Here is a 14,948-nt window from a genome sequence, read left to right on the forward strand (position 1 = left end):
GAAGCCTTATGGCGCAAACCTCACTTTTTTCTTTTCTTTTTTCATCTGGCCTAGTCTGGCAAAGGCTACTGTTCTGTCAGGTCCACAAAAGTCCTGAATTCATACGAAGAAGACAATTAGGAAATGAGCAAATATATTATACTTATCCAGTTTGCAAGTACTAAGCACAATTTTTTAAAAGAATATATACAAAACCATGAAAAAATTAGAAATATGTTCAATAAAAAATTATGGTGTGCATAGGAAGTTTTTTTGTGTGACGTAATACTAAATTCGCATATTTTTCAAAACCTATCAAATGCACGTGGTAACATCAATATATAATTAACGAGAAAATTAAACATGCTCATTTTAGGCTTACACTCAAACACGGTAGCTATTCATCTCCCAAAGATAACAAAAAATTAAATACATAACCGACCACAGTATCTTCACAAAGCGTGAACATTAGCAATAAGGGATATTATCAGCCTTCTGATAACCTACCGCTGCGAAAACATCAATAATAACGACCTCTGGAACCCTGATAACGAAGCACAATTGCCGCTAATCTAAGCATTACACAAATCTACGAAACCTTCAGTAAAATTATGGTTATACCAAAGTTTCCGTTTTTTAACAATAAGGATAATGAATGTTTGTTATGTACTAAATATTTCTCTCTCTCTCTCTCTCTCTCTCTCTCTCTCTCTCTCTCTCTCTCTCAATATCTATATATATATATATATATATATATATATATATATATATATGTATAATATAGTATATATATATATATATATATATATATATATATTATATATATCTATATCTATATCTATATATCTATATATGTATCTATATATATATATATATATATATATATATATATATATATATATATATATATATATATATATGTATATAATATATATATATATACGTATATATATGAATAATTATCACATCACCGTGATTCATATTAATTATTCGGAATCACTTGTTAGCCGAATCGATAACGTCACCGACGTCTTGATTTCGTCTCTGTCCGCTGGACGGTGGTTCGAACCCACGAAAGGACAAAATTATTATCAACTAAAAAAAATATATCAATTCTGAGGTAGAGCAAATTAGATATTAAAGGACATTTGTAGCTCGAATAATATATATATATACATTTATATATATACATAGTACATACAAAACACGAATACGATGACCAGTGGAAACTTCAAAATGTCAAGTTAAAAAATTTGCTTGCTTCACTTACGTTTTAGGAAATCAATTTCCATCATCAGAACTGAAGCAGAGGTAAAAAACCCATGCATCAAGAGTAAGAGTACGTGTCTGTGTTGCCAGACGCATGATCATGGCTAACTTTAACCTTAAATAAAATCAAAACTACTGGGGCTAGAGGGCTGCAATTTGGTGTGATAGATGATTAGAGGGTGGATGACCAACATACCAATTTGCAGCCCTCTAGCCTCAGCAGTTTTTCAGATCTGAGGGCGGACAGACAAAAAAACATCTCAATAGTTTTCTTTTACAGAAAACTACAAAAGTCATACAGCATTAGTAAGATTACAAAAGGTTATATAGTAAAACGTGTCCTAATGTAAAAAGTACGCATAAATAATGGGAGAATGTAATGAAAAGTCATAAGACAAGAGAAATGAAACAAGAAAATAAAATAAGGGACTAAAATAATCATACCAACTGAAAATGAATCTATCAGCAAGAAACTGAAGAGTAATCCATGACAAAAAAAAAACTAAATAAATAAACACGAATGGACTTAAGGAAATCAAAACAAGGCATTTACGAGTACAGCCGAAATAAGCATTACTATAGTAGATTCACATCAGCCGTGCATTTGATGTCTAGGCCAGTCTCTTACGTCTCCCCTGATTGGCTGTTGATAAGCCAATGACAGGGCTGGAAACTCTCAGTCTCTCTCGAGACTTCACATAGGCAGATGTTCCACCTCTCCTGAAAGACGTATACCTCAGGAGAGGTGGAACATAGATCCTACCCACGTGAACTCTCTCGAGAGACTGACAGTTTCCAGCCCTGTCATTGGCTTATCAACAGCCAATCAGGGGAGACGTAAGAGACTGGCCTAGACATCAAATGCACGGCTGATGTGAATCTAATATAGTAAAATGACAAAATTACATGTGTATAAATAAAAATCTAGACCGCAAAAATGGGGAAATGTCAACCAAATATGAACTGATGTTGAAGTTCTGTGATAAACGTTTAATGAAGAGACTCGAGAATGCGTAATGAACAGCTTTCTGCCTCTTGACATAAAATCTGTAAATCATTGCACTGAATATTGTGGTTGCAGTTTCCAGTACGTTTCTGATTTGCAGAAAATTCATTTTGCTCATACTGATCCACAAGGGAGACTGACACCCAATGCGAACCTCCAACAAGCGACTGGAATGACCCACATATGTTCCAAAATTAATCTGGGGCAGGTAATAAACTGAAGATGATTCCATATAAGCAGCTGGGTGTCTTTGAGACAGAAAAGACTTCCAATCTATGAGGGGTTTTTGAAAAATTTAAATTAAACATGTCAGCAGATGTACAGGCTAATCAAAAAGACTGCGCTCCTAATGTTTTATAATACAACACTTGAGAGACACCATAACCCTCAATTAAAATCGGTTTTATTATTTTGCTTTTGATCCTTAATAAAAAAAAAACATTACAAATATTAATAAATTACATTTTATTTTATTTCATTTCGGATCTTAATTAAGGGTTATGCTGCCACTCAAGTGTCGTACCATAAAACATTAGGAGCATAGATAGTTAAAAATGGTCAAAACTCACAATTGAAAAACTTCAAGAGATTCTAATTAAATGAGATGGTAATTCGTATAAAATATTTTTGCAAATATATCTTTTTCATAAATTTCACATTCTACATGATGAATTACACCCCTTGCATAATCAATTTTTACCAGAATTGAGCGTGAAGACCAACGGGCATAAGCTAAAAATATTCGATCGCATATCAGCAGATGCCTGCTTTCCGAAAGCACTCATTAATAAATTATCATTACTACAAGACATTTTAGCCTAAGAATGGTAGTTCGTTATCAGATTTCAATTCCAGTGCAAAACCAGAAATAGATGGAAACGGCTCATCCGAAACGGCGACCCCATATAAAAATGGGATCCAGCTGGGAAGACGAAGAAGAAGAATTCCAGTGCAAAACTAATGTTTGGATGATATGAGTTCCTGAAATTTAAAAATAAATACGCGTGCTATATCCTTCAGAGAGAATTTGGTGTAGAAGTCTATGCATTAACAAAAAGCACAGGGATCAAGAAACAGTTTTTCTAAGTGACTCATCAAAATGTTGGCAAATGTCATCAAGGTAAACCCGCTGAAGAAACACCATCAGTTTGTTTATGAACCTTTATATTAAAAATGACAGCATATCAATTTATACTTTCAGAGTTATGTGTTTCCGTCCATCTTTGCGAGTGTGTTGTTTTATTGTCTCTCATTCCCTTTTTTCCACAATTTTTCTGTCCTTCCGTTACTTTTTCTGTCCGCCCTCAGATCTTAAAAACGACAGAGGCTAGAGGGCTGCAATTTGTTATGTTGATCACCCACCTGCCAGTCATCAAACATACCAAAATGCAGCTCTCTAGCCTCAGCAGTTTTCTTTATTTTATTTAGTGTTAAAGTTAGCTATAATCATGCGTCTGGCAACGATAAAGGCCAGGCCACCACCGGACCATGGTTAAAATTCATGGCCGCGGCTCATACAGCATTATACCGAGACCACCGAAAGATAGCTCTATTTGAGGTGGCCTTAATTTTACGATGAACAGAAGACTCGACTACGCTCAACTAGTTAATGCTAATTAGTTCTATTTTTTTAACGCAATTGCCGTGTTGCATTGATCGTATAACTGACTTTTACATTGAATTTCATACTTAACTGAATTTTTTTAATTTAAAACATGATTCAAATATATGTCGTTTAGTTTAACTTGAATGTCCGGATTTTTTATTTTCTCTACTTCACCTGAAATGATAGGAACTGAATTCCTAAAACAAATGGGCAGCAATCATATAAATTTGTGACTTTGTGAACTAACACATATACAAATATAGATATAGTATATATTATACACATACATATAAGTATATATATAATTTTTTTTCATCGAAAGTACAATGACTATGTCCACTGAGCCATCTCTGTTGGCTCAATAGTCATACGTTGCTTCCCAACCAAGCAGCAGGGATCGAACCCCGCTGGTGACGAAGCACTTATCACTTATATAATTCTCGAATGGATACAGAACGAAGATTAAAAAAATGTCTCAGTATATATATATATATATATATATATATATATATATATATATATATATATGTATATATATATAACATGAGCTCTTCATATTCTAAGATTCTCTCTTTCTCTCTCTCTCTCTCTCCTCTCTCTCTCTCTCTCTCTCTCTCTCTCTCTTCTCTCTCTCCTCTCTCGTTGTCATCTCGAGCCTTCCAAATACCCAAGGCCGAGAACGACGACGGATATCTCAAGTATGCTGGGAAATATTCCACAATCTTACGAAACACCTCAAGGTTAATTTTAGCGGTCTGTAAGCGATCTGCGAAGGAGCAAGGGGAGACGAGGAGGAGAAGACGAAGCAATTGAAGAAGGAAACGAACGGAAGAAGACGAAGAAAACCATTAAGAAAAACAATGAGAGACGAGGAGGAGAAGACGAATCAACTGAAGAAGGAAACGAACGAGAAGAGACGAAACAATAAGAAGCAATGAGAGACGAGAAGAAGAAGAAGCAACTGAAGAATATGGAAAACGAATGAGAAAGAGAGAACCAAATAAGAAAGGCAATGAAGAAGACGAAGGAGGAAAGACGAAGCAATTGAAGAAGGAAACGAACGAGAAGAGACGAAACCATAAGAAACAATGAGAGACGAGGAGGAGAAGACGAATCAACTGAAGAAGGAAACGAACGAGAAGAGACGAAACAATAAGAAACATGGGGAGAAGAGGAGGAGAAGACGAAGCAACTGAAGAAGGAAACGAGCGAGAAGAGACGAAACAAGAAGGAGCAATGGGAGACGAGGAGGAGAACACGAAACTATTGAAGAAGGAAACGAACGAGAAGAGACAAACAAGAAGAAACAGCAGCACACAAAGCAAATCAAATGGAAAAGAAGATGGAGACAGAGAGAAGGAAAGGGAAGGCAAAAAGGAAACCGGAAGAATTCCGAATGATGTAAGTAAGTGAAAGGAAATATACAATAATGGGAACTAGAAAGAAAAAGTGAGTTTTCAAAGCCATAATTAGGATCTTACTTTATTATTATTATTATTATTATTATTATTATTATAAAATAACTTTTAGATGATTGTGAATAATATCAGAATAGAAAATAATTAAGCAAAAGCATGATTCCATAACGAAAAATCGTGGAAAATAAGACAGTTCGTCCAAATAAAAAGTAAATAGAGCCGTCGCCTTCATATGAATTCTCTCTTGCCCTTCCTCCGAAGTTTTCTCAGCACTTCGGAGGAGGAGGAGAAGAAGCCCCCTCAGAATCTATATGAGCGGCCATCCCTGAAGGCACACACCGCCCCCCCCCCCCCCCCCCCCCCCCATCCCCCCCCCCCCCCCCCCCCCTTCATCAGCCGTCCAACACCGTCCCCCTTCTCTCGGCAAGCATATGGACAAAACGAGAAAATAAATAAAAAAAACGGCAAACGATGAGTACGCACACGTACAAACATTTCACCCTGTCTAGACAAGAATATAAACAAAAACGAGAAATACATTTAAAAACTACAAACTACCTATGACATAATTTAGGTGTGCCGTTCTATGTGTAAGTATTCTTTCACGAACACATACGAGCGCATAGGAGGACCTGAGCGCCCGGTTCGGCAAGCCAGCCCAACTCGGGGATAGCTAAATATGGAAGGTTGGATTCAGGAAGGGCGTCCGTCCGTAAAGCATCTGCCAAAACCAATTACGAAATAAGCCGTTCAAGACAGACACAGCTGGAGGAGGCTCGTCGAAAACGGCAACCCCAGCTAGAGAGTAAGCTAAGATGAAGAAGATGAATAAGAAGAAATATACGTATAAACCCTTCTTTTAGCCAACACAATGCTTACCTTTAGGTTACTTACATCATATATATATATATATATACATATACATATATATATATATATATATATTATATATATAGTATATATATATATAATGAGCAGGGGAATCTCTCCCCCCCCAATCTCTCTCTCTCTCTCTCTCTCTCTCTCTCTCTCTATATATATATATATATATATATAATATATATATATATATATATATAATATAGTAGAGAGAGAGATAGAGAGAGAGAGAGAGAGATTCCCCTGCTCATTAACAGGTAAAATGACAGCTGATGCAGACCAGAAATGTGTGAGAGAGAGAGAGAGATTTAGAGGAGAGAGGAGGCGAGAGGCAGAGAGAGAGAGAGAGAGAGAGAGATAAAAAGCCTAATCTTTCAGGATGAAATTACAGAAAGCATTGTCTAAAGCCTAACGTTTTATCCCAAGTAATACCTGCGTAATAGGGAAATGGAGGGAGGGAGGGGAGAGCGAAGGTAGTCGTGGTAGCCGTAACAGCTTCTTCCGTATCACGAATATAATATTTTTCTCTGTTTTCCTGTGAGAAGAGACCTGGTAGGCCTGGTAATCTATAACTGGCCATTTTGGTATATATTTTAATCTTACATTTTACAGCTTTCTAGACTATTTCAAGGCCTTTCTTCGGCTCCACGTAAATATATGTAGTTTAAATCATCAGAAAATTAATAGTAAAAATTATATAAATGTCGCTAAATGTAGCTTGTGAGTCACATTACACTTAATTTAGCTCAATTGATATATATATATATATATATATATATATATATATATATATGCAATTGTAATTGCCACAATGCCCTATTAACTTCCTGAATTATATATATAACTATATATCAGATATATATGGAGGAAAACAGACAAAAATAACAAAGCAAATCACAAAATTTACAGGAAATAATGCAAAAAACCACAAAAGTTCCAATTATAGCAAGATAGAAAAAATAAATACAAAAGTGCATAATCCCAATCCAGAGAACATGGAATGTAAAGAGGGAGACGAAAGCTCAAGCAAAACCGACCTTTCTGTGCCAACTTCATAAGGCTCTTCCTCTTCTCCAACTCCTGGAAGTAGAGAGCCTTGTAGTCCTCGTTGTCGCCTGCCTCCCCATTCTCCTTGGAGGAGGGCAGGATCTGGACGCCTCCTTCAGACATGGCGGCAACCGAAAGAAGGATTCTTCAGCGTCGCCGTCAGCTCTCTTGCATACTCGCTCGACGCACTGCCTGTCGAAAAGAAAGGAAAGGTACAAATTCAATTTTAATATGTTGACTGCTGCAGATTACAATTTAGGATCTCTCTCTCTCTCTCTCTTTTATAAAAACTACTGAGGCTACAGGGCTGCAAAGTGGTATGTTGATCACCCACCCTCCAGTAATCAAATATACAAACATACCAGATTGCAGTCCTCTAGCCTCACTTCAGTAATTTTCATTTTATTTGAGGTTAAAGTTAGCAATAATCGTTCGTCTGGCACCGCTGTGGGTTTCAACAACACAGGCCATCACCGGGCTGTGGCTGAGAGTTTCATACAGCATTATAAGCTGTACAGGAAACTCGATTGTGTCGAAACAACTTCGGTGCATTTTTTACTTGTTTTTATTAACGACGACGAATAACATTCTCTCTTAAAGGTACCTGTATAATGAAAGGCAAGATGCATTCATATAATTACTTTCTAAGTATAACAGAAATAAGTGTTCGGTTAACGAACTTATTCAGTCCTGCCGTTCTTAAGCCCAGGGTCAGCCTCGTTCACCACTTACAGTCCCTATGCAGTAAACAGAGTAGTAACGGTGCACAGTGGTCCGATCTTCGAGACGGTAAGTACAGTCATTTTTTCATGGTTAGACACATTAGTAATAATTGTAAAACTAGACACATTAGTAATAATTGTAAAACTAAAATAATGAACAGGATCATCAGAACGCTCTCTCTCTCAAACCATCAAAACTTGGGAGCAAAGTGCAAAGTATAAGGTGAAATAACTCACGAGCCAGACACGTGCTCGAATATAATCAGCACTACTTTTCCAAGAGAAGAAAAATGACCGTCATTTTCCTTTGTAAAGAAATATTTAACAGGCGTTATTACCGTGTGAAACATTACGCAAGAAAGCTCATGGGAGGAATTACTGCACTATTATCGGATTAGTGAGTGATTCATATACATTTGGATTATACTATTTTACACGGACGATGATGATTCATTATTCAGCAAGGAATTATTATGCTTCTTGGTTGGATCCTTAATAGGCCTATTCTAATACGGAGTTGAACTTTCAAAGCATCCGACAATTCCGAAGCCAGAGCGTTCTTATTAGCACCACAACTAAGCTACGTGTAGTGGGATGAGGATGGACGTACTGGATGGGGGGTTCCACGGCCCACCTACGTATGTCATTGTAGCAACGCACCTTACCGCATAATAATAATAATAATGAACCAAACAAAAACTTCTTTCAGTTTTCTTCTGAAGATTGAAAAAGAAACCTACAAAAACACTGTGTAACGTGTTTACTTCTAAGTAAAATTAAATGCAAATACTTAGAAGTAAACACGTTACACAGTGATTTTGTGGGTTTCTTTTTCAATAATAATAATAATAATAATAATAATAATAATAATAATAATAATAATAATATGGTATCAGAACAGATACGGTGATACGTGCAAATAGACCAGACGTGACGTTGATTGACAAATCAAGAAGGTATCACTTATTGATGTCGCAATACCATGGGACACCAGAATTGAAGAGAAAGAAAGGGAAAAAATTGATAAATATTACGACCTGAAAATAGAAATAAGAAGGATATGGGGGTATGCCAATGGAAATTGTACCCATAATCATAGGAACACTAGGCACGATCCCAAGATCCCTGAAAAGGAATCTGGAAAAACTAGACGCTGAAGTAGCTCCAGGACTCATGCAGAAGAGTGTGATCCTAGAAACGGCACACATAGTAAGGAAAGTGATGGACTCCTAAGGAAGCAGGATGCAACGCGGAACCCCACACTATAAATACCACCTAGTCGAATTGGAGGACTGTGATAGACCCTCCCCCCCACAAAAAAAAAAAAAATAATAATAATAATAATAATAATAACAACAATGTTTCTTAAAATAAAAAATAAAAAATTTAAATCGACTTAAGTTTTATTCACGTAAGGTCAGCGGTGTTTCATATGTCCAACAAATTATTGTGAATGACTGAAAGGTTGAATATGTCAGCTGTGCCCTGAAATGGCCAAATCCTGTTTTTTTTTTTATAGAGTAAATGTCTGTAAGAATAATACGGAATCACCAAACATGCTTCAGGAATTCCATCACTTTCACTTTCTTCACTCACTGTCCTTATAATACGTTATGTGCTTTTTCTTTTGCTCCCCTTTAGGTATCTAATACCCTTATTGATTATTATATATATATATATATAATATTAATATAATTTATATATATATATATGTATATATATATATATATATATATATAATATATATATATCTATATATATATATATATATATATATATATAATATTATATATATATATAATATATATATGAATAGAATACAGAATCTAGGGCCTAGGCCAAACCCAAACTCTGGGAATAAAGGAGGTTGTGAAGGTGTAACAGGAGGAACACCTCAAAGCAGTTGCAATGTGAATCAATTGTTAAGAGAAAGAGAATGTGAATGGAGGTGCAGTAAAAGAAACTATAGTGGTTGCGGCTAGGGGCCGAAGGGACGCTGCAAAAAACCTTAGGTAATGCCTATAGTGAACTGCGTGAAGTATACACACTGACGGCACACACACACACACTATATATATATATATATATATTATATATATATATATATATATATATATATATATATATATATATATATATGTGTGTGTGTGTGTGTGTGTGTGTGTGTGTGTGTTGTGTGTCTGTGTGTGTGTGTGTGTGTGTGCATTCATTGTCCACATTACAGGAAAGAGAGAGCGTGAGGTTTACAAAGGTTTACGAAACCTCGGGAATCGGTATACATGTCAACCGGTTGTCTGCACCAGGAAGAACGACCGGAAGACAGTCTGGCCTAGTCTGAACAACGAAAACATTTGTAGACATTAATTTATACAAAGAGGAAGTAAAGAGAGAGTGAGTTACCACGCAATACAGAAAGTATAATTACATTCCAAGTTTAAATTTACGGGTTGTTTACAGTTTTACGGGCCATTTTCTTGGGCCGCACAACAACCAAATCCATCCGCACAGGTAAGTAGTCCCTTTGCTGCCTAAGTCAGGTTAGGTTGGTTCGTCTGGTTAGGTCACCACCATTGTTACCACGCTGGTTGTGTGTTCCTCCGCCGAAGGTTTGGACATGAAAACTGACCGAAGGTAAGGTTGGCCCGCGAAATTTACATCTACAGCAGCAAATCTGACGTGTTACAAACACGTATTTTCATGGCATGCACCATAAACGCTGACGAATGACAGCACTGGTACAGAACAGAAATCAGTGTTCTAGAGTTGGGGTCACTATTTAGGAATGATCCCAAAGATGACTACATTTGGCATAGTATTTGTTGGAAACAGACATTTTGTTTAGATTCATACTAAAAATTGCAGATTTACTCCATGGCTCAATACTCACTCACTCACTCACTCTCTCTCTCTCTCTCTCACACACACACACATACACATTTTAAGCAAGCTGGCTCATATAGCACAATACACTCTTATTCATATGTATCCGATATTTATTCCTAATCAATTACGCCACTGTAAATCAATATCATTTACGTGCTAACATGTATGCATCCTTTCCACGTTGATAACTGGGTCAGGCAATCTGCTACTGAGAAGTGCCACATTTCAAAGGCAAACGCTTCCTTTTCCTAGGATGAAGCACAGTGCTTGACTCTTAAGATGATTGTAACGTTTCGATGAGGTCCAGGAGTTGAATAAAATTTTAAATTCAACCTATAGATATGATCAGTTGATAAAGAGGGCGGTATATTTACTTTTCCATCAACATTCACTTCATGTGGTCTCCACTGCATACACGTGTGTGTTTGTCTATCATCATCATCATCATCAGCCATTGCTAGTCCAATGCAGGACAAAGCCCTCAGATAAGTCCTTCCACTCCCGTCTGTTTATGGTCTTTCTATGCCAATCTATACCCACAAATTTTCTTAGCTCGTCAATCCATCGTCTTCTCTTCCTTCCCCTGCTCCGCTTGCAATCTCTAGGAACCTATTCTGTTATTCTTTTTTGTCCATCTATTATCTGACATTCTCATTATATGTCCTGCCAACGTCCATCTCTTTTCTTACTTGTTGTTAGAATATCCTCTCGTATCCATGTTGCTCTTTTTATGTCTCTTAGTGTTATTTCCATCATTGTTCTTTCCATAGCTCTTTGATTTGTAACTAACTTATGTTCAAAGGCTTTTTTAGCAAGGCTCCAAGTTTCTGATGCGTAAGTTAAAACTGGTAGGACCATCTGATCATATACTTTTCTTCATGTATATATATTATATATCTATATATATATATATATATATATATATATATATATTCACATGTGCTCTTTTTGTCTCCTAGTGTTATTCCCATCATTGTTCTTTCCATAGCTCTTTGATTTATGTTCGAAGGCCTTAGTAAGGCTCCAAGTTTCTGATGCATAAGTTAAAAGTGGTAGGACCATCTGATTAAATACTTTTCTTTATATATATATATATAATATATATATATATATATATATATATATATATATATATATATATATAAAAATATTCACTAGTCTTCTCCCCCCCCTTTATAAAGGCAACAAATCTTGATGCCATCCTTATGGCTCTCAAGCTATGACTTGTAACGTTAAATAAAAACGTAGAGGTCTTGGAAATCTTGACCATAACAACGTCAACGAAACTGCTCCTTCGGAAACGACAATTCCATTTTAAATTTAAAGAGAGAGAGAGAGAGAGAGAGAGAGAGAGAGAGAGAGAGAGAGAGAGAGAGAGAGAGAGAGGGTCTATATGTTTTCATGTCGGTCACGACTGGTTCCGAATCGAGATGGCAAAAATGGCGCGCACTCGATTCGGAGTTGTTATCTTCGATTTTCTAATCGCATCGCATTTTCACGAAGCTCTTGGACCGACTCCAACTCGGAACGACAACTCGAAGGGCATCTCCTCCGCTAAAGACACCGAACGTCTAGATGAGTTGAATATCTTATAAAAACTGAAAAATAATGGCATCTCAAAGAAGGATGCAATGTAATTTATAAGCCACAGAGCTTTAAATAGAAAAGTATTCTTTGGGTAGTCATTTATATGTTTATTTATATGTTTACCTATAAATGGCAGAGAGAAAGAGAGAGAGAGAGAGAGAGCCTCAAACGGAGGCTACCCCTTGTTTCCTCTTGTCCCTACATCCGAATGATCTTTTATTTCTGTCTAAGATAGTAGCAGACACTTAGCCACGGTTGGGGCGTGGTGCCATACCCAAGGGAAAACGACAACGGTGTGTTGGAGGAGGAGGAGGAGGAGGAGGAGGAGGAGGAGGAGGAGAAGGAAGGACGAGGAGGAGGAGGAGGAATTTTCACCTGTTCATGGACGGCCAGCTATTTAACAATGCACCTCTACTACGCGAGCTCCGCCTTTGTTGGGTGGTGATCGAGTCCGGAGGTCCATATAACACCTTTTACTCCCATTAACTCGATTGGGCATGGACCCGTGCTGGCATAAGGCCGGCTTGGTGTGTGTGTGCGTGAACCAACCACCGTCGCTCAATTGAGTTTGCAAGGCGAATTCCACTGACAAGCAACCAGACCATTGGTTCCTCACCAATCCGTGACATCTTTCGACACATGCCTGGGGTCGCCAAAACTCACCGACATAAACCACGGTGGCCGTGCATAAACCCAGGACTAACAAACCCATTACCTGAAAACCTAAGACGTCTTTGGCATTTCTTAAACGTACTTATTTTGAAAAAGACATGCTAAATATATAAATAATATTCAAGCGAAGTATCGCTTCGGTTTCGCCCTTGTTTTTTTATTTTTTTATTTAGCGTATGGCCTCTCTGATTTGGTCCATATCTACATGACAATATTTTAATAAAACTGGTCTTTTCCTCGGTGACTACCAAGGCCCATCTTTTTTTTTTTTTTTTTTTTTTTTTTTTTTTTTTTTTTTTGTTTTTTTTTTTTTTTTTTTTTTTTTAAACAACAAAGTGTGCGTAAAATCAATCCGGAGAACTCGCTCATAGGAGTTTTGTAAATCCCAGCTAAGAGCAAACGCACACAAACAACTAACAACCAAATAGGTGGACCCTTAATTTAGCACTGAATAAACAATCATCTGTTTTGTACTAACGGAGAGTATGAACAGTGCATTCCATCGTTCATGCACAGACGAAGAACTCGATATCTGTCAAACAAGTTCCTCAGGACGGGATTCCGTATAACATGATATCCCACCTACAAAGCAAGACCGGAATAAATTCTTACAAGGCCACACGTTCAAGTGTCCTGTGGCTACATTCACAAAAGTACAAAAGTATGTGCCCACCCCACCCACCTTCCTATCTCTCTCTCTCATCTCTCTTCTCTCATCTATAAATATATATATATATATATATATATATATATATATATATATATATATATATATATATATATGTATATATATATATATTATATTATATATAATATATATATATATATATATACATATATATACATATATATATATATATATTATATATATACATATATATATATACACTATATATTATATATACATTATTCAAACAGAATGACCAGAAGGGAGATATCTGCAGGAGTATAGCTCTAGATATCCGACTATTTGTCCGCTTTGACAGAGATCTTCTATTAGACTAATAGAAGTCTTCATCAAGGGACACAGCATACTTGAAGAAACAGAGTTCCCTCTTTCTGCAGAGCCGGTCTTCTAGATTATTCCAACAGAATGATCAGAAGGACGATATCTGCAAGAATATAGCTCTAGATATCCGACTGTTAGTCCGCATTGACAGAGATCTTCGATTAGACTAATAGAAGTCTTCATCATGGGACAGAGCATACATAAAGAACAGAGTTCCCTCTTTCTGCAGAGCCGGTCTTCTAAACTATTCCAACAGAATGATCAGAAGGACGATATCTGCAAGAATATAGCTCTAGATATCCGGCTATTTGTCAGCTTTGACAGAGATCTTCTACTAAACTAATAGAAGTCTTCATCAAGGGACAGAGCATACTTGAAGAATCAGAGTTCCCTTTTTCTGTAGAGCCGGTCTTCTAGATTATTCCAACAGAATGACCAGTAGGAAGATGTCTGCAGGAATATAGCTCTAGATATCCGACTATTTGTCCGCTTTGACAGAGATCTTCTATTAGACTAATAGAAGTCCTCATCAAGGGACAAAGCATACTTGAAGAAACAGAGTTCCCTCTTTCTGCAGAGCCGGTCTTCTAGATTATTCTTACACCATGCCCTTTGGTCTCCTGATCGCCGTCTGGTGGGCTTCTGGTGGCCCACTGGTGGCCTTCTGGTGGCCTTCTGGCTCTGTGAATAGCTGTTGGCTCTCAAACAGAGAGCTTTATCCTCCAGCCTCCGAACAGCTGTTGGCTCTCATACTGAGAGTTTGACCTCCTGCCTCCGATCAGCTATTGACTCGTACTGAGAGGTAGTCCTACTGCCTCCAGGAAAACTCTTCCACCGGCCGAGGTAGGTTGGAAGATCCCAGGCTGATGAC

The 14,948-nt window shown here is 37.0% G+C and overlaps 1 protein-coding gene across 3 annotated transcripts in view; it reads right to left on the minus strand.

Moving 5' to 3' along the window:
• The window catches only part of LOC135196992 (shootin-1-like), a 141,129-nt gene that overhangs the window by 95,994 nt on the left and 30,187 nt on the right, over positions 1-14,948 (minus strand). For all 3 annotated transcript variants that reach the window (XM_064223876.1, XM_064223874.1, XM_064223875.1), the window contains exon 2: positions 7,195-7,396. In XM_064223876.1, the coding sequence (XP_064079946.1) occupies positions 7,195-7,327 (133 nt within the window). In that variant the 5' untranslated portion in view covers positions 7,328-7,396. The remainder of the gene's footprint in view (positions 1-7,194; positions 7,397-14,948) is intronic.

The sequence above is a fragment of the Macrobrachium nipponense genome, chromosome 18 (assembly GCF_015104395.2).
Source record: "Macrobrachium nipponense isolate FS-2020 chromosome 18, ASM1510439v2, whole genome shotgun sequence".
Classification (NCBI taxonomy): Eukaryota; Metazoa; Arthropoda; class Malacostraca; order Decapoda; family Palaemonidae; genus Macrobrachium; species Macrobrachium nipponense.